This window comes from Grammomys surdaster, unplaced genomic scaffold (genome assembly GCF_004785775.1).
Source record: "Grammomys surdaster isolate TR1022 unplaced genomic scaffold, NIH_TR_1.0 375, whole genome shotgun sequence".
Taxonomy (NCBI): Eukaryota; Metazoa; Chordata; class Mammalia; order Rodentia; family Muridae; genus Grammomys; species Grammomys surdaster.
Genome location: NW_021604794.1, coordinates 1,234,323 through 1,255,522, shown reverse-complemented (window position 1 = coordinate 1,255,522; position 21,200 = coordinate 1,234,323). Strand labels below are relative to the sequence as shown.

Here is a 21,200-nt window from a genome sequence, read left to right as displayed (position 1 = left end):
TTAGCCAGTTCTCAGGCTCACAACTAATAGGGTTTAGATAAAACAATCTGGTTGTGCTGGCTAAATTGAAAAGACAAATCTTTTCAAAGATGTATTTTATTTATTTTTGTTTTTCAAGACAAGGTCTTACACTGTAACTCTGGCTGGTCTGGAATACACTGTGTAGACCTGGTTGTCCTTGAACTCTCAGAGATCGGCTTGCCTCTGCCTCCAGAGTGTTGGGATTAAAGCCATTACACATGGCTAAGACTTGTTTTATTTTTAATTGCCTATGTTTGTGTGTGTTTATGTGTGAGTTTATAGGTGCGAGTGCAAGTACCCAAAGGCCAGAAGTCATAGATTTCCTGGAGCTACTGTTCCAGGGAGTTTTGGACCATAAGTGACCTAAACTCAGGTCTTTCAGAAGAGTTGTAGATCCTCTTGACTGCTGAACCATCTCCAGGCCCTGAGAAGAAAAATCTTAATGCTGGTCCTCTCAGAAAAATGCCCTTTGACTTTCCTTAGGGCATTTTTATTAGCCTGTATTAACTGTACAAAGCCACGAGTCTTATATTTTTAGTATGTATAATACACTTTAATCATTTCACCCCCAACCCTCCCTCTCCCCTTCCTCTTTCAAAAAGTCCCTATCTGTTTTCACATCTTTAGATAAGTGCATGTGTGGGGAGTCTGTACCTTCCCACCCACTTTGAGACTGGGTCTCTCTATGTGGTCCCTTGTTATCCTTGAACTCGCTATATAGACCAAACTAGCTTCAAACTCACAGAGATCCACCTGCCTCTCCTCGGATTGAAAGTGTGTGTCACCATTCCTGCCTAGGAGTGTTTCCTTTGTGAAACTTGTTTTCTTCCTTCCTGGCCTTTAAGAGGAGAAGCTGACAGACCACAGTCAGTTTGTGGGAAGTGTGGCCACTATCTGAAGCACCCTTCCTTTTCTTCATCAGCATTTCTAGAACCCCTGAGGTAACTGATTATACATCTTGCCTGTTCTTCTGATGGGACCCATCCAGCGGTGTAAATTTTAGCTCCCACGACATTCCTCCCTCCAGCCTGGAAAGTGGAGTTTTTAGATTACCTTTTGATAAACATTTGCTTCTGGTTCTGCCAGGGTACTTCGGACTGTGTCTTTCCAGATGATATTTTGCTAAGTTTTCTTCTCCTTTTAGATGGCCACCACCATAATCATACTGTATGTGTCTAAGCTAAATAAAATAATCCACTTCCCTGATTTTGACAAGAAAATTCCTGGAAAGGTATGTGTTGAAACACTAATGAATAAAATAAAACAAAACACAACAAACCAAAAAAAAATGTAAGCAAACAAAGACATAAAAACAAAAGTGGAATAGGATTTAAAAACTGACCTGCAAGCAGGGGCCTGTTCTATACACTTTGGATTACACTTCCTGCTTACACTCAGTAGAAAACTGAGTTTTCTTTCTTTTTTTTTTTTTTCCTTTCTTTGAGATTGGCCTTTTTTATGTATCTTAGATTGGCTTTGAATTAAAAATCCTTCTGCTTCAGCCTCTTCAGTGCTGGAAGAGAAAGTTCTTAAGTAAATATTTTATAAATAACTATTTATGTAATTCAGTGAAGATAAAAAAAATATGGTTGGGTTGGGTTTGGAGGTCAGTCAGTGAGCAAGTGTAGGCCTGAATTTGGATACCCTATGCCTATGTAAGCCCTGCCTCATGCCAGCATTGAAGTAGAAGACAGAGGAAAAAGTGAATACATGTGCTTAACAACCCAGATACTCTGAGTTTTCAGAGCCAGGGTTTGCAAACTCTTTGGCTCAGGGCCAGGCTCTCTCTATTATTGTACCATAAAAGCAGCCCTGTGAGATATGTAAATGAACCAGTGCAGTTATGTTACAATGAAACTTTATTTATATAAACAAGGCACAGGTCGGATTGACCCTGGTTCCTAGTTTACTGTGTATGCTTTCAGATTTCATTTTAGTTTAAACCGATATAAGCTATGAGTAAAGAATTGAATATACAATTTGATATATTAGATATATAAGCAGAAATATACATGGAAGCAGCATTAAAAGATCTGACTTCCTCCTGGGAATATGGAGTGTAAGCATTTTTTTTTTTATTGGATAGTAGCAGGGAACCTGGCATGAGGCAGACATTAAATTCTTAGAGTAATCCTTTGACAGGTGATATGAGATAGCTGATGCTAGTCTTTGGATTAACAGGTTTAATTGGTATTTCTTAAGGGTGAGGCCCTTGAATGGCTTCTTCTCATATATATATTTATAGTTGATAATTTTAGGATGCTAGGTCAGATACAAGGCTGGGAGTGGATGACTTTCAAGGAGACTAAAAATAGCCCAAGATAATTTCTTTTGTCTGCCATGTTTTAATTCTCCATAACCTTGAAGTTTCCCTATTTGGTCTTCTAGAATCTTCAACACAGGGACAGCTTCTTCTCTCTTTCTCTTCCAACGTCTTCCCTGTCTCCACTCCCTTCTTTGGGAACTTAAGTTCAACAGTGTGGATTTAAAGTAAGGTACTTTATTAGTCTTGCTTTTTTAAAATGCAAGTTCAAGTGATCCAACCAAAATTGCTTGTCAACATTCTAACTATCTTGTCTTTTACCTTCTTTGCTATGGGTGCATATTGATAGACATGACATCTTTGGTCTCAATGTAAGGACTTAAGTATTTCATCATGAAGCAGGGGTCTGTGGGTTTTGGGTGGGTGTACTATTTACTTTTTGCTGTATAATGCAGTGGCTCAAAACAGTAACCTTTTTATAGTCACTCATCGTGATGAAAGGGTTTTGGCAGTGCTGGCTTAAGGCTCTCCTTCCCTGGGGAACATAAGAAAAACTGTTTTAGTTAGGGGACTGGTTTGTGCAGGTAAGAGATGGTCACCCATCTGTCTCTTCCATCTCAGAATACACTCACACACCGTATACACCCAATATACATACACAGGGAGAATATGAGAATGAAGTTCTAACTGCATCTTTTCCTTTTATTGAAGGTGTTCCCTCTGCCTCTTCTCTATGTTGGAAACCACATAAGTGGCTTATCAAGCACAAGTAAATTAAGGTACAGTTCAAGGGTTCAAATACCCAAGTTTGGTTTTCCAAGGTTTTGCTTGGGTGTCGTCCTAATTTGCTTTCTGTTGCTTTGATAAACAACATGGCCCCCAAACAGCTTAGGCAGGAAAGGGTCTATTTTAGCTTTCAGGTTATCAGTTCTTGAGGGAAAGCAAGGCAGGGACTGAAGAGGTGCCAGTTATACTGGTTATGCTGCTTACTGGCGTGCTTCCTCTGGCTTGATCAGCTACTTTTCTTCCTGACCATACTGGCCTGGGTCCTACTCCAATTATCAATCTAGAAAATGCTGCACAGACATGCCCACGGGCCATTGTGATAGAGGTGACTCCTCACTTAAGGTTCCCTCTTCCCAGGGTACCTGGCTCCTAATTTGGGTGTTAGAGAACCAAGCTTAGTATCTCATGATTTTGTGACAGATACTCTACCTATTGAGCCGACTTCCAGCCACTGTTTTTTTATTTTCTTAATAATGCCCTTTGAAGCACCAAAATTTAAAAGTCTTACATATTTAAGTAAAGTATATATAATATAAAATTGATCACTGTATCTGTTTCAGGTGTACAATTCAGGTGCATTAAGAACATTCACACCCACATACAAACCTAGCGTTTGGGAGTCTGAAGCAGGAGGATTGCTGAGAGTTCAAGGCTAGGCTTTGCTACATAATGAGTTCAAGGGTAGCCTTGGAGAGGCCCATCTCCATTTACAGCATAGCCATCACCAATCTTAATTTCAGAAACTTTTTCATCATCTTAAACAGAAACTCCCAATTACTTAAACAGTAATTCCCTTAGTTTAGTTACTGGTACTTGCAGTTTCTCAGCTTCTCTCTCTCCCTCCTTTTCTCTTCCTCCCTCCCTCCTTCTCTTTCTCTGCCACTCATAATGTGTTGCACGCATGTGATTTTGCGTGTGGTGTGTTGCCCATGAGGAGGCCAGAGGGGATGGTGGGTTTCCTCTGAAACTCCCCATCTTATTCTCTTGAGGGAGGGTCTCTCACTGAATTGGAAGCTTACCTTGTTGGTGAGGTTGATTGGCTAGCGAGCTTCTAGGCACATAAAGCCATCAGCCACGCCTAACTTTATATATTGGTGCTAGGCAGCCACGCCTAACTTTATATATTGGTGCTAGGGATTTGAATTCAGGTCCTCATGCTAGCATAGCAAGCATCCTTACCCACTGAGCCATCTCTTTTGCCTCCAACTACAGGTGATCTCTCTTTTATGTTCTGCACCTGTAGCTTTGCCTTCTCTAGCCTACTCATACGATAGACCTCGTTTCTTTTTTCTTTTTCTTTTTTCAGATGGGAGGGATCTGGGTTATTTCTATATTATGATGTTTTAGGAGTTCAGCCATGTTGTAGAATGTGTCTGTCTTTCTTTTAAAGGCTGAATAATACTCCATTTTACATGTGTACCCTGTTTATCATTTAACAACCTAAAACATCAGAGTTTTACATTTTAATTATTTCTAATTTAGATATTGTTTCTTTTTGCAGTTCTAGAGATTGAACTCATACCCTGATGTATGTTATGGAAGTGCTCTACCACCGAGCTACATCCCTAGCTCATCTCTTCTTTTCCTGACTGTGTTGTTAGTATTGTAGCTAAGACATTGTTTGATCTGGCATCATGAGTATTCTCTCTCATACAGATTTAGTTCCCGCATTTTGGTCCTTGCTATATTTTATGTCAGATCATGTATGTATGTATGTACATACATACATACTCACATATATATGCAGTTGATGTTCTGTATGTATGCGTGTGTGTCTTAGTTAGGGTTTTACTGCTGTGAACAGACACCATGACCAAGGCAAGTCTTATAAAGGACAACATTTAATTGGGTCTGGCTTACAGGTTCAGAGGTTCAGTCCATTATCATCAAGGTGGGAGTCCAGGCAGGCATGGTGCAGGCAGAGCTGAGAGTTCTACATCTTCATCTGAAGGCTACTAGCAGAATACTTGCTCCCAAGTAGCTAGGACAAGGGTATTAAAGCCCACACCTACAAGGCCACACTTATTCCAACAAGGCCACACCTCCCAACAGTGCCATTCCCTGGGCCAAACATATATGAACCATTCTGTGTGTGTGTATGTGTGTGTGTGTGTGTGTGTATGATGTATATAGGAATTCAGTCTCATTCTATTCATGGGAGTTATAGATGTCCTGGCACCATCCATTGAAAAGATATTCTTTCTTCCATTGTGCTATCTCTTGAGCCTTGGCAAAAATCAATCTAATGATCTGGGAGAGGTGATGCCTGTCTTTCATTTCACTGTTTAGGAGACAGGCGGGAGGACCACAAGTTCTATGCCAGCCTGGGCTGCATTCATCTGCTTTCTGTGTCTAGGCAAGTTTTCAAGGATAGAGAACAAGTAGCTAGGTGTTAAGGGATAGAGAATTTCTGTTGAGCACATTCAAAGTCCCACTAGGGAGAATGACATTCCTGTAATAAATTATAGTGAGGGGTATGCAGCACATAAAATAAAAGGAAACAAAGTAAAAGAAAAATTGTAATTGCAAGCCTTTGTTTTCTGTCCTTCATTTCTATTCCATTAATTACATGTCTATTATTAAATCAGTAATAGATAGCCTTGGGTTTCTGCAGCTTTGTAATAAATTTGAAGTGTACTGACTTTTTGAAAAAAAAATGTGTGTGCACGCGTGTGCTCGTGTGTGTCTGTCTGCACTTGTACATATGTGTGCATGTATGTGTGTCTGTCTCCCCATGTGCATGAGTCCTTCGGTCTGCAGAGATGGCACAGAGGTTAAGAACATTGTCTACTCTTCCAGAGGTTCTGAGTTCAATTCCCAGAAACTTCATGGTGGCTCACAACCATCTATACTAGGATCTGATACCCTCTTCTGGCATGCAGGTATACATGCAGATAGAGCATTCATATACATAAGAAATAAATTTTAAAAAAACACAAAATACCCAGAATCAGTTCTCTCATTCCACTTTTGTGTCATGGGATTACACTCAGTATCTGGGCTTAGCAGTTTTACCAGCCAAGCTGTCTCTTCAGTACCCAACTTTGTTATTTTAAAAAATATATTTTAAAATAATTTATTTTTTCCCAGAGCTGAGGACTGAACCCAGGGCCTTGTGCTTGCTAGGCAAGTGCTCTACCACTGAGCTAAATCCCCAACCAATTTATTTTATTTTTAATTACGTGTATATGTGTGCGTATGTGCATGTGAGTGCAGGTACCCAAGAAGGTCAGAAAAGGATGTCAGATCCTGTGGAACTAGAGTTAGAGATGGTTGTGAGCTTCCATGTGCATGCTAGGAGCTGCAGTTGGTTCATCTGGAAGAACAGCAAGTGCTCCTAACCACTGAACCCTTTCTCCAGGCCCTTGACTTTATTACTCTTCAACATGGTTTTGGCTTTCTTGGTCCCTTGAATTTCTCTATTAATGTTTGGAATCAACTTGCCAGTTTCTGCAAAGAGAAAGCCAGTTGAGATCTGATAGATTTTGTGTTGAATCAGCGTCTTAGTTAGGGTTTTCGTTGTTGTGAAGAGACACCAAGACCACGACAACTCTTATAAAGGAAAACATTTAATTGGGGCTGGCTTACAGTTCAGAGGTTCATTATCAACGTGGCAGGAAACATGGCAGTGTACAGGTAGACATGGTGCTGGAGAAGGAGCTGAGAGTTCTACATCTTTTTTTTTTATATCAAAGAACTTTAATATGCTGTAATAAAATAAGCGCCTTGAGAAAGCTCACAGAACAGATGTCAATGTTAGAAAAATCCCTCCCCCGACACCCTCTAGCTCCACACCCCATTCCCTCAAAACCAAACCAGAAAATCCTTCCAAGCCTGGACTTCGGTGTGGGCCCCCTTTATCAATAATAAAAACAAAGTTATCTATGTGGTCCAACAGGAAAAGCAAAACACAGAAGCCAGAAAGTCTATGAGATTTCAATATTTAAGAGACTTGGTACATACTCAAAGTTAAAATAACTCCAACTTTTATAGCTATACATACTGTTTTAAAGCAACTTAATATATTCTAAAATTTCATATATATACTCTCAAAGGTTCTTCAGGTGAGGTATGTAAACATTGTAGTAAGGTTTCTTTTATGAAAGTGGGTGCTCTTGCATTTGGTGCATAGATATTCAGAATTGAGAGTTCATGTTGGTTGACTTTTCCTTTGACAAGTATGAAATGTCCTTCCTTGTCCTTTTTGATAGCTTTTAGTTGAAAGTCGATTTTATTCGATATTAGAATGGCTACTCCAGCTTGTTTCTTAGGGCCATTTGCTTGAAAAATTGTTTCCAACCTTTTACTCTAAGATAGTGTCTGTCTTTGTCTCTGAGGTGGGTTTCCTGTCCGCAGCAAAAAGCTGGATCCTGTTTGTGTATCCAGCCCGTTAGCCTATGCCTTTTTATTGGGGAATTGAGTCCATTGATATTAAGGGATATTAAGGAGAGGGTGTTGTTGCTTCCTGTCATTTTTGCTAATAGTGAAGGCATTGTTTGTGTAGTTATCTTCTTTTGGTTTGTTGGAAGGGGATTACTTTCTTGCTCTTTCTAGGGTATGATTGCCCTCCTGGTATTGGCGCTTTCCTGCTATTATCCTTTGTAGTGCTGGATTTGTGGAAAGATACTGTGTAAATTTGGTTTTGTCGTGGAATATCTTGGTTTCTCCATCTATGGTAATTGAGAGATTTGTTGGGTATAATATCCTGGGCTGGCATTTATGTTCTCTTAGGGTCTGTATGACATTTGTCCAGGATCTTCTGGTTTTTATAGTATCTGGTGAGAAGTCAGGTGTAATTCTGATAGGTTTGCCTTTATATGTTACTTGGCCTTTTTCCCTTACTGCTTTTAAAATTCTTTCTTTGTTTTGTGCTTTTTGTGTTTTGATTATTATGTGACGGGAGATATTTCTTTTTTGATCTAGTCTATTTGGCGTTCTGACGGCTTCTTGTATGATTATGGGTATCTCATTCCTTAGGTTAGGGAAGTTTTCTTCTGTAATTATGTTGAAGATATTTACTGGCCCTTTAAATTGGGAATCTTCACTCTCATCTATATCTATTATCCTTAGGTTTGGTCTTCTCATTGTGTCCTGGATTTCCTGGATGTTTTGTGTTAAGAACTTTTTGCATTTTGCATTTTCTTTGACAATTGTGTCAGTATTTTCTATGGTATCTTCTGCACCTGAGATTCTCTCTTCTATCCCCTGTATTCTGTCGGTGATGCTTGTGTCTATGACTTCTGATTTCTTTCTTAGGTTTTCTATCTCCAGGGTAGTCTCCCTTTGTGATTTCTTTATTGTTTCTACTTCCACTTTTATGTCCTGGATGGTTTTGTTCAATTCCTTCACATGTTTGTTTGTGTTTTCTTGCAATTCTTTAAGGGATTTTTGTGTTTCCTCTTTAAGGGCTTCTAACTGTTTACCTGTGTTCTCCCCAAGTTCTTTGATAGTGTTATTTATATCCTTCTTAAAGTCCTCTATCATTATCATTAGAAGTGATTTTAGATCTGGTTTTTGCTTTCCTGGTGATATGGGGCGTTCAGGACTTTCTAACGTGGGAGAACTAGGTTTTGATGATGGCAAGTACCTTGGGTTGCTGATGCTTATGTTCTTGTGCTTGCCTTTCGCCATCTGGATCTCCTTTGTGCTATCTGCACTGTCTCTGACTGGAGCATGTCTTTCCTATTATTTAGGTTGTGTCAGAACTGTTTGGGATGGGTTTTGCTGCTGGGGTTAGAGCTGAGGCCCAGGATCTGCTCAGTGCTCCGGTCCAGGAGTGAATTCCTGGGTCCCAGTGGGTCCCAGTTACTCCCTGTTTGGGGCAGGTGTTGCCGCCTTCTTGCCTAGGATACTGCTTAGGTTAGAGCTCCTGGGAGCCCTGCTTCCTCTGGGTTCTGAGAAATTGGGTGCAGAGCTGTTTCCCGGGATCTGGTGAGCGCTGGGGCCCAGACCGGAAGGAGCCCGCGCTCTGGGCCAGGAGTGAATTCCTGGGTCCCATTGGGTCCCAGTTACCCCTGTTTGGGGTGGGTGTTGCTGTCTCCTTACCTGAGATGCTGCCCGAGTTAAAGCTCCTGGGAGGCCCTCTTCCTCTGGGTTTTCTGAGGTTGGGTACAGAGCTGCCGCCTGAGATCTGCTCTATGCTCGGGCCCAGACCGGAAGTCCAGAGTTCTACATCTTTATCCACAGGCAACAGAAGTGACTTTGAGCTACACTGGGCATAGTTTGAGCACATGAGACCTCAAAGTCTAGCCCCACAGTAACACACTTCCTCCAGCAAGGCCACACCTATGCCAGCCAGGCTCCATCCCTAATAGTCCCAGGAATTCAAACACATGAATGAATCTATGGGGGTGGGGCCATACCTATGCATGCTACCACAAATGAGTTTGGGAAAAAGTTATTTAATCTCTATTTTATGACTTAACATGATTTGTTAGTGGGAGATATTACAATGAATGTTAACTCATTCTATTTTTTTGTTTTGTTTTGTTTTGTTTTTTGTTTGTTTTGTTTTCGAGACAGGGTTTCTCTGTGTAGCCCTGGCTGTCCTGGAACTCACTCTGTAGACCAGGCTAGCCTTGAACTCTTGAGCTCAGAAATCCGCCTGCCTCTGCCTCCCAAGTGCTGGGATTAAAGGCGTGTGCTACCACCGCCCGGCTAACTCATTCTATTTAATTTGGAAAATGACCTTAATTAAAAATGTTTACTGTAAAAAAAAATGTTTACTGTGTTTAAGAACAAAAATAGCAACTGACACTCTGTGTCTGATGTTAGGGTTGAATCTTTTCTGACAGCTTGCCGATGTTCACCGTGCTCAGGAAATTTACGATTCCACTTACTTTATTCCTGGAGGCCATCATACTTGGGTAAGTTTTGTTTTTATTTTTGTTTGTTTGTTTTCATTTCTTCATTGTTTCCCAAGTACTGTGTTTGTATGGCTGGGCATGTTTGTATATTCATATATCTATATCTATATCTATACCTATACCTATACCTATATCTATATCTATATCTATATATGTTACACGTGGGTGTGTGAGACTATGTATATGCATGTAGAAGACATGGGTTGCTATCCTATATTTTTCTCTATTGCCCTCCACTGTTGTTTGAGACAGGGTCTCCTACTGAACCTGGAGCTCACTGATTGGCTAGATTGGCTGGCCAGCAAACCCTCTGGATCTGCCTCCTAGACTTGTGCTGTGGCCTAGATTTTCACTTGGGTTTTGGGTATCTGACCTCAGATCCTCATGCTTGACGCTTGCTGAACAAGACTTTATCGACTGAGCCACCTCCCCAGTCTCTCTCTGTTTTTTTGTTATTCCACATATTCTCACCATGGGGTCCTCTTTTTGAGTAATTGATTCGAGTTGCTGCTTGCAGCAACTGATGAAATATTATCTGTTCATTTAAAGAAAAGTCAACTGTTGTTCCACGATCCCTTAGTATCTTAATGAGGGTTATTTAAATGTTTATTTTATAGCAGACAAATGGCATTGTAGTAGGAGATTATAAAAGAAATAACAACCATCCTTAAACAGATAGGAATCTGTGTGCTGAGCTGAATGGAATGAGTAGTGACAAAGAGCTGCCCACAGACAGGGGAGGCAGGCAGAAGAGCAGGGGGCACAGTTCTCATGTGCCATGGCATGATGTCAGAATAAATTAAATCTCATAAATGTTGATATACATTTGTCCTATGAGGATGCTCAGGCTGACCCCTGAAAATGCAAATTTTGATTTTGCCATAAAGACTTTTAGTTAAAGGTACAATGTCTTAGTCCTTAGCCTGTGCATCGAGTCTTCTTCTGTATTTTGTCCCACCATCTTTCCAAGGGGAGGAGAAAAATCACTTTATAAGTAGATTAAGGAAACAGCTTAAGAAATTTGGCCTGATTTACATTTCCAGGGCCTTCTCTACATGAGCATGTTAGATGTCGGATTTTAGCTATGGAGCCACTGATGTCTGTTTTCAGGGTTATTTTTTTAAAAATCAACATAATAATATTTTTTTCTCTCCACCTGTTCCCTTTCTTTTTTCTTGACTACAGGAAACAGTATTCATTGAACATCATCCTCAGCGTCTTGGCCATCGTTCTTGGGGCTTTCATAGCAGCTGGGTGAGATTTGACCCTGCCCTGCTGTTCAGTAGCTTCTTGCAACCCTGTCCTATGGATTTTCTTCCTCCATCTTTCTGCAGCTGGATTGATTGAGCAGCTAGGAGACAAATCTGTTGAGTTGGTGGCACTCTCGTGTGTTCCTGTGAGCATAAAGAAAAAAAAAATGTCATGGGCAGTAAGGGTAGTTGTCAAAAGTGGCCCAACACAGCTTAAAATATTACAAGACATTTTTTTGGTGATTTTTTTTTTAATTCAATTGTGTGGGTCTTGAGTATAAATTCTGTAGATGACAGTGTTCTGTTGTAAGCACCACAGGATATTAACATAACTACCCTCTACAAAAGGCAGTGACCAGTTTACTTTTGCCATTGAGTGGCCTTAGTTTAAAAGTTCTATTTGGCCGGGCTGTGGTGGCGCACGCCTTTAATCCCAGCACTTGGGAGGCAGAGGCAGGCGGATTTCTGAGTTCGAGACCGGCCTGGTCTACAGAGCGAGTTCCAGGACAGCCAGGGCTACACAGAGAAACCCTGTCTCGAAAGACAAAAAAAAAAAAAAAAAAAAAAAAAAAAAAGTTCTATTTGAGGTGTTCTTGGCATTTGGTTTAAAATAAAAGATTAAGGTTACAGTAATTAGGGTATCAGTGATACAATGTGTACTTAGCATGCACTAGGGTCCATGTTCATTCCATAGCACCCAACACACACACTCCACCTAAAACAAGCCAACAGGTTTATAAACCTGTTTGGTTTGTTTGTTTGTTTGTTTGTTTGTTTTTTGTTTTTGTTTTGTTTTTATTTTTTATTTTCTTTCGAGACAAGTTTTTCTGTGTAACCCTGGCTATCCTGGAACTCATTCTGTTCCTTCAAGTCTATTCAAATCCATCAGGTTCATTCAGATCCAGGCTGGCCTTGAACTAAGGCCTGGGATTAAAGACATTCACCAACACTGCAGGGTCAGTTATTGTTTTATTGTTCCATGATAACTGGTAGAGTGTGGCCATTACATATGCTGGTATGTTCCACAACAGGCCAAGGCTAACTACTAGTTCAGACTTCTTCCCTTTGCTACTAATATGTAGAAGCAAGGCAGGGGAAATGCCCTTGTGTTTGCAGAGGTCAGAGGTCAACGTTATTCCTTAGGAGCTGTCCATTTTGTTTTCTTTAAATTTTTTTCTTTTTAATTTTTTAATTTATTTTTTTGTGTGTGTGAATTACATATTATGCACTCCAGTCCCACCCATTTCCCAGTCCTTCCATCTCTGCCCTCCATCCTTATAACCTACCCTGAGAAAAGAAAAAAAAAAAAGACACCATGCCATGGAAGATGCGGTGTGTCATGGTATATCACACAGTATATACCCTTTTGTCCAAACGACTTGCCCATTTGTTTCTTGAGTCAGGGATTTTTACTGACTTAGAGTTTGCTGATTCAGCTAAGCTGACTGGCCACGGAGCCCCAGGGATCCACCTGTCTCCCTTTCTCAGTTCTAGGCTTAACAATCGAATGTCACCATGTCTGAGTTTCTAATGTAGATTCTGAGGATTGAACTCAGGTGCTTGTGTTTGTGTGAAAACACTTTACCAACTGAACTACCTGTCTAGCCCCTAAAGAAAAGCTATAGACAAGTTGAATTTAACACTTCTGTTGCTCAAAGGAATAATTTGCAAATCTAGAAGTTCCCTCCAGCAATTCCTGCAGGCAGCATTTATGAACAAGAAGGAAAATTAGGTAGACTGGTTAACCAAAACATGCTGCTTTGGTATCAGGGTTGTTCTGAACTCAAAGATAATTGAGAACCAAGAGACACAAGGAGACCCTTTGTGCCTGAGGTTTAGCCTCCTTTTGTGGAAGTGGACTAACCAGAGCTGCCATATCTACTGCTGAACACAGGTAGCTGGCACTCAGATGAGTCTGCTTAATTCAATTCTAAAATAACCTTTCCCTGCCACTGTTTCCTCGTGTGTTTCCTGCTAGGTCCCAGTTTGTCTTTGGCACTGAAACCTTTGCTAAAATATTACATAAATCTCTATATCCAACTGTTTGGAAACAGTGAGTTTCATTTTTCTGTGGATTACTGTGCATGAAAAATACTAACGTAATTCCTTTTTGTCTGTGAAGTTAGCAGTCCCCAACCAGCCAGAAGCAATGTTACTTGCTTGTGGTATTATGTACCACAAAGGGGTATTGTCTGAGTTGCAGACCCTCCTGGGCAAAAGTAGTAAAATCCTGTCTCAGTAACAACCAAGTAACCAGCTATTTAGCTAGCTAGCTAAATTCACAAGCTCCAGGTATTCATCCTAAGAAGGTGTATGAAAGGTTTGTCTTCTGACAATTTATATTATGGGTTAAGCAGGAAGTGTGGGTGGGCAAATCACATCACATGATATGGTTGTCTGCCTCATCCACATGTCATGTCCCTTCGACATTTTTATGTTAGTACTACTTATTTTGTAGGGAAATTGCTGAGGTGCTCAGAATCCTGGAAGGAAGGAGACTTGGAAGGCTTGCATAGGCACATAGGGTGTGCTTCACCCTTTGACAGATGAGGAACTGTCTGGGCACCAGATGGAGGTGTCACTCCCAGGCTATCCCCTGAGAATGGCCCTGCTTATAATAAGCAGGGCTACTGGTGGGTGGGCAAACAGTGCCCTCAGGACAGCCACAGCTTGCTAATTATTGTGCCAATCTATCAGTTAACAAACAAAGGGTTTGCAGTTAAAACTAGATGGTTCAGGTCCCTGGGTCTTAAGCTAAGTGTAATTAAACGGAGGTCGCTTGACCAGCTGTCTTGTTCTCATCTGGGAGGAACCAGAGGAGTTAATGACTCACTGCTGGTGGGGGAATAATTTGCCTCAGAAAAGATGGTACTAGCACTGCACACAGATCTGACCAGGCCAAGACAAGCAAGCATGCTCTCAGGCCAGCTTGAGAGTGTCTTTATAACACCTCCCCTTCCTGTTCTCCCTGCCAGCTCTGACCTCACATTCAACTTGGAAGGCTACATTTTTGTATTCTTGAACGATATCTTCACAGCAGCAAATGGAGTTTATACCAAACAGAAAATGGACCCAAAGGTACCGGACCTTCCTTCCTGCAGCTTGACGCTCATGCCATCTGGCTCTTGGAATGACATGAAAAATGACTACGAGCATGTTCAGTTGGCATGTAACTTGATGCACGCCCTGTGATCTAGAAACTACTGATTTCTTCTTAATTATCTTATCTGTATAAGACCTTGTTATTCTTGATATTGCAAGAGTTTGGTTGAAAATTAGAGAGGAAGAGATGTCACTGTTATGTGTGCGTGTGTGTGTGTATGTGTGTGTGTGTATACATACATATATATGTATGTATGTATATATACATATATTTGCTTTTCAAGATGTACATGAATATATATGGACATATGTATTCCTGAGTATATATGTATATAAATATGTATATAAATATGTATATTTATATACATTTTGGAAATCAAATTCATTTTTTTAAAGCAGTATCATTAGTGACCATGACAGATTCAGAAGGAAGTGGGACAGTGTCATGATATTAACACTGAGAGCATTAGTCTGTGCTGTGGGTTTCCAGTTGTAAGCTTCGGTAACTCAGAGGCCATTACGCCTTCATTTCTTTAAACCTGTTTCCTCATAAAGTGAGATGGCTGGTGATCATTTGTCATGTCCTCCAATAGTAACCGGCTCTTCAGATTGCAAGCTGCTGGGGCTGCCCCAGCCCTCACCCAGCCCCAGCTGTGACCGGAAGCTGTCTGGGGTGAGCCAGCATATGGGTCTTTGTTCTGGGCTCTTTGTGCTTTGTAAGGGAGTTCTCCCTGACTGATGGGTGCTTTTTTGTGAGCTATTTTTAAAATCTGTATGCCCATTTGTCTCTTTGAATGGTGACGGTTTTACAAAAACAGGTTCATTGCCTTCCTGAAAATACAATATGTCACACACACACACCCTTTTTTTTTTTTTTAGGAAAAGTGGGTGGCCACTTTAGTGAAAGCAAACACGGTAGGCTGTTACTCTTTAATGGATGGAGCAGATGTTTTAAAAGAATTGGTTAACATTTTAAATTTCCATTATCTCATTTCAGATTTGCTACTTTGTTTTTTTTTTTTTTTTTTTTTTGGTTTTCTTCGAGACAGGGTTTCTCTGTGTAGCCCTGGCTGTCGTGGAACTCACTCTGTAGACCAAGCTGGCCTCAAACTCAGAAATCCACCTGCCTCTGCCTCCCAAATGCTGGGATTAAAGGCGTGTGCCACCACCGCCCGGCTAGATTCGCTACTTTGAATAACGTGTTTAAGAGTGGAGTGTTAGAGCTGGGTAGGGCCTCAAGCCCTCTATTTTCATCCATTGTACATGTGCTTGTTGATGTAGAACGAATATTTATTCTGAAGTTACAACACAGTGCAATGGTCCATTTTACAACAGACATGGGCGAAAAGTCTTACAGTACATTGCCAGCATTTTACATATTTTAATTATGCATAAATAGACACATTGGCCCAGGAGACATGAATACTTTAGAGTTCTAAAGTTGAATGCAATCTTCTTATTCACACAGGAACTGGGGAAATACGGAGTCCTTTTCTACAATGCCTGCTTCATGCTCATCCCAACTGTCATTATTAGCGTCTCTACTGGAGACTTTCAGCAGGTAAATATGGTCTGTGTTATGAACATGGTTAAGGTAAGTGAGGCTGAGCTGTGATGTTCTAGGATGAGTTTGTTGAATGCATCGTTGACTGCATTGTATTTTTACTCTGTGGGTAGATCAAGAGTTAGCTTCGTTGTTAGCAGAGGGGTAATTTATTAAGTTCTCATATTCTAGGAGAATTTTGCCTCCTGATGTGGTGTCGGATCACCTACTGTTTGCCCTCTCTGACCTCTTTCAGACTCTGGAGATTTAGGCAGAGCTCTCTGAATTGAGTGCCAGGCACTGAAATTGCAGATAGACCAGAAAGCTTTGTAGAATTATTATTAAGAAAAAAAAATATGACTAGAAAAATACATCTAAAGATCTAAGAGCAATATCTAGGGCTGGGGACGTCACTAAGTGGTAGAATACTGACGGGCTTGCACAGGACTGTGGGTTTGATCCTTGGTGTCACAAAGGGAAGAGGGGGATGGAGATACATTTTTTTCTTTAAAATGATAAAATACAAAAGCTATAATGTTTAAAATGCAACTTATTTGGGTTGGAGAGAAAGCACCTGCTGCCAAGCTCGATGACCAGAGTTCCATCTCCAGGACCCATATTACAGATGGAGAGAGCTGACTCTGAAAATATTGCCTTCTGAGTGTCGTGTGTGTGCTGTGTCTAAGCCACACACCTACACACACACACACACACACACACACACACACGTAATAGAAAACCTAAAAATTAAAAAGAGTACACTTTTAAAGTATTGTATGACAAGAGGTGACCAGAAATGTAAGATGTACACTGTAATTAGTAATGAAAATGAGAGAGACCCCAACAGGAAAAATTGATACGTTTTCACTCTATTACTATTTGAAACATTCACTGAATTATTCCAAGGTCTTTTAGCTGGTTGCTTGGGGCCATGACTGGGTCCATTTTAGACCATGAACTAAGTATGATAAAGAAGGGAGTGCCTGTACATCTGTATGAAGTTTGAGTTGATGGATGACACAGAGGAAATATTCTCTCTCTGTCATTGGAGGAAGAGTGAATGAGTCGACCAACGGGGAGAGATGGAACGGACTTTGGACTTTGGACTTACAACATAGTCAGTGGATTATTAACTGTGCTTTGGTTCTGCCTCTGGGAAATGAAGTCAGAGATAAAACTCCTTCTGTGAATAAACCCCAGGTCCTTGGGAGATACTCATTTGACTTTCCCTACAGTAGGGCCAAAATACATGTAGTGTGTTGCAACTGAGGGAGAAGATTTTTAAAATATTGATTTTTTTTTTCCTGATTGAAAGCCCCTCCAAGGTGTAAAGGATTCATAATTCAGCATGCTTTGTAGATTCTGTTTCTTCAAATGTTACCAATATAGATTCACTCCTAAAGATAGAAAACTAGCACTTATTAAAGTGTGGGCTGCTGAAGAACCTATATATTTTAATAAATATTACTAAGTAACCCTTCCTGGGTTTATGGTGTCAAGAGTAAATAATTTTCATTTATCGTTTATACAAATACTTCTAGCTCTTGGTTCTTATCGCATTACAATTTATTTGTTCATTTAATTTGTGTGTGTGTGTGTGTGTGTGTGTGTAAGGATGTTGTCTTAGTTAGGGTTTTACTGCTGTGAACAGATACCATGACCAAGACAACTCTTATAAGGACAACATTTAATTGGAGTTGGCTTACAGGTTCAGAGGTTCAGTCCATTATCATCAAGGCAGGAACATGGCAGCATCCAGGCAGGTATGGTACAGGAGGAGCTGAGAGTTCTACATCTTCATCTGAAGGCTGCTAGCAGAATACTGGCTTCCAGGCAGCTAGGATCAGGTTCTTCTAACCCACACCCACAGTGACACATCTACTCTAACAGGGCCACACCTACTTCAACAAGGCCACACCTCCAAAGAGTACCACTCCCTGGGCCAAGCATATACAAACCATCACAGATGTACTCATGACATAGTTCACATAGGTAATCAGAAGACTATTCGATAAGTAACAATAAAATCTTTTTATGATGGAAACTTTCAAACATAAAAGTTTGGAAAGTAGCATAATAAGCCCTTGTTTAAATAGTTTCTGATATTTAATGCTTTGTCTCTTTCATAGAAATGTGTAATTATTGTTAATGCATCAACGGCACAAAAGGTAAGGTTGTGCCAATTGGATTTAAACCGAACTGTCACTAACCACATGATGGATCTTTTTCTTTGTCATCACAGGCCACTGAATTCAGCCACTGGAAGAATGTCTTATTTATCCTACAGTTTCTTCTATCCTGTATTTTGGGGTAAGAAACTGTATATAAGTGAAGTTGGTTGATAGTATTTCTTGACATGTCAGATCTAATTTGTCTGTCATCTGTCTGCTCTGTCAGAATCCTCTTTCCTGGGTTTCTCTTGACTTTCTCTGGACAGGGCACTCATCCTCCTGCACTCCCAACACATCCACCAGCTCTGCATTTGCAGGCTTTGTCTGTGCTAAAAGTACAGACTTTATATCCTTGCTGGTCCAGACATTTCAGTATCACAGCTATTTATGGAGGTCAGAGAGAGTGCTGGATCCCCTGGAACTGGAAGTTAGAGGTGGTACGAGTCATCATGTGGGTGGTGAGAACCCAATCCAGGTCCTCTACAAGAGCAGCAGGTGCTCTTAACACACTGAGCACTGTACCAGTTGTATCTCCAGGACTTTCAAAGCACTGGCTAAAATTGGGTTCTTGAGACCCCTTCCTCAGGGGCAAGCCATTTGCTAGAGCATCTTGCAAAACTTGCAGATAAATACTTGATACCCAGAGGCTTGTTAATAAAGGGTAGTTCTAAGGACGCAGATGAGCAGCCAGAGGAAAATAATTCAGAGTCTTGGGAAGGTGATCAGTGGAGGTAGAGTGCACTGCTCGCTCACCCGGTGAACAGAAAGTTCATTCTTGTTTCCCTTCTTGTAAACCAAGCGCTCAGTTGTCATGACATAGACGTGATTGGTGTGTGGACTGTGGTGTGGAGATGCAACTGGACAGAGTGTGTTCTCATGTTGGTAGACAGCATGGGGAAGCCTGGAAAGCCTTCTTGTTCAGATGCTTCCTGATCCCTCTCTGTAACTTACTTTCCTCAAGATGTTGGATCCTACCTTTCAGAAACAGGGCTTTTACGATCATTTACAAGATGAGATAAGTCAGAGAGTTTCTTTATGGCCAGCTCCGAGTCAGAAGGGGGAGAAAGATGAACGGATATATGTCCAAGGAGGAGATTCTGGTTCCTGTGACTTACCTGTGACTGTGGGTATGAGCCCGAAATCAAAGACAAAACGGGTGGTATCTTTAGTTACTTTTTTCCTGGCTGTGACAAAGCAACTTAAGGATTCACTTTGGCTCACTGAGAGTAAGGTCCATTTGGCAGGGAAGGTGTCGGGAGAGAGGCAGCCGACACTTTGTATCAGTAGTGAAGCAGAGAGAGGTGAATCTGGATACCCAGCTCATTGTTCCCTTTTATTCAGTCTGGGACCAAAGCCCATGGGATTGTGCCGCCTCCATTTGGGTAGGTCTTCCCTCTTCAGCTAAAAATTTCTGGAAACTCCCTCCCAGCAATGCCCAGTAGTATTTTTCCATGGTGATCTTAAGTTTAGTCATGCTGACAAGACTGACTGCCGGGGTACCATTACATTCAGTAGCAGATGTGTAAATTGGTTTATTGTCTTTAGACAATTTAATTCTCTAAAGGTGGGTACTACACTCCTGTAAGTGCTGGCGTGTGTTGTACGGAACTCAAAAATAAGTAAATAAATAAATACAAACAGAAACCAATCAATGGGATTTCCCGTGTGTGGGATAGTTTTGTGTCAACTCGACACAAGCTAAAGTTATCTGATTGGAGGGTACCTCAACTGAGAAAATGCTCCCATAACCTCCGGCTGTAGGGCATTTTCTTAATTAGTGATTGATGTGGGAGGGCCCAGCCCATTGTAGGTGAGGCCATCCCTGGGCTGGCGTTCTATAAGAAAGCAGGCTGAGTAAACTATGGGGAGCAAGCCAGTAAACAGCACCCCTCCATGGCTTCTGCATCAGCTCCTGCCTCTAGGTTCTTGCCCTATTCCGGTTCCTGTCCTGACTTCCTTCCATGACGAACAAGTGAGTGTCATGAAGGTATAAGCTGAATAGACCTTTCCTCCCCAAGTTTCTTTGGTCAAGGTGTTTCGTCACGGAAATAACCCTAAGACACCATGTATGGAATTCACGAAGGCTCTTTTAGATCAATGTCTTAGTCTTATCCAATGTCCTTTATAAATAATTATCTGCATGTAGAAATATTTCTTTCAGAATAACTTAGCATGTGTGTGTCCATGTGTGTAGAGTATGCACATGTTTGTACATGTGTGTGATGGCCATAGGTCGCCATCAGGTATCTCCCCTATCAATCTCCACCTTGCTTTTTGACATACGGTCTCCCACTGAACCAAGAGCTCTCTGATTTGGCTAGACTGGACAGTTAGCAAACCCAAAGACCCTCTGTCATCTTTCTAACTCCCAGTCCTGGGATTACATGTGTGCACCATCCAACCTGGCTTTTTATATATATATATATATATATGTGTGTGTGTGTGTGCTCGAGATCTAAACACTAGTCCTCATCCTTGCAAACACTTTACAGGCTGAGCCCCATTTAAAAATAATTTTTCTACTCTCCCTCTCTGAGGACATCTAGTGGTCATATTGAGAAGTGCAGCTTCTCTATCTCCAAACCCTGTGTTAGACAGGATTGGGGTTCATTCCCAGCAACTCCAGTTTGTTAGCCAGGATCCCCTCCCCTAGCTTAGCACAGCTGACTTTCAATACTCCTGGTAGAGGGTACTGAGATCTTGGGGTTCTAGTTACTATATCTGCAGGCAGGCCAAAGTGTTTTTCAGAGTGCCTGACTAGAACCTGGGGTTGGAATTTTTCAACAGAAATAAAAAAGAATATCCATGCTTGTCCTTGTGGAAGGCTGAGCTCAAGTTTGGAAGCCACAGGATACAGCCTGGGTTGTGGGTGTGGCTTCACAGGTGTATGCTGGGTACTCTGAGCTCCTCCCTGTTAGGTAGTGTCATCTCCTCAGATCACCAAGGTCAGGCAGAGCTGCACTTGGTGATAGAAACACAGGGCCAAGTTTTAAAAACTTATACCTGGATAATATTATTAATTGAATTTTTAAAAAAGATTTGTTTATTTAATGTATGTGAGTACACTGTCGCTGTCTTCAGACATACCAGAAGAGTGCATCAGATCCCATTACAGATGGTTGTGAGCCACCACGTGGTTGCTGGGAATTGAACTCAGGACCTCTGCAAGAGTAGAGGGTGCTCTTAACCACTGAGCCA

General features: G+C 41.1%; 1 protein-coding gene across 5 annotated transcripts in view; it reads left to right on the top strand.

Annotated features, from left to right (window-relative positions):
- Slc35d2 (solute carrier family 35 member D2) overlaps positions 1 to 21,200 on the top strand; it is a 33,635-nt gene that overhangs the window by 6,360 nt on the left and 6,075 nt on the right. For 4 of the 5 annotated variants that reach the window (XM_028781236.1, XM_028781237.1, XM_028781233.1 and 1 more), the window contains exons 3-9: positions 1,166 to 1,252; positions 2,996 to 3,063; positions 9,865 to 9,936; positions 11,122 to 11,190; positions 14,162 to 14,264; positions 15,757 to 15,849; positions 18,074 to 18,141. In XM_028781236.1, the coding sequence (XP_028637069.1) occupies positions 1,166 to 1,252; positions 2,996 to 3,063; positions 9,865 to 9,936; positions 11,122 to 11,190; positions 14,162 to 14,264; positions 15,757 to 15,849; positions 18,074 to 18,141 (560 nt within the window). The remainder of the gene's footprint in view (positions 1 to 1,165; positions 1,253 to 2,995; positions 3,064 to 9,864; positions 9,937 to 11,121; positions 11,191 to 14,161; positions 14,265 to 15,756; positions 15,850 to 18,073; positions 18,142 to 21,200) is intronic. The other variant, XM_028781234.1, reaches the window with a different exon arrangement.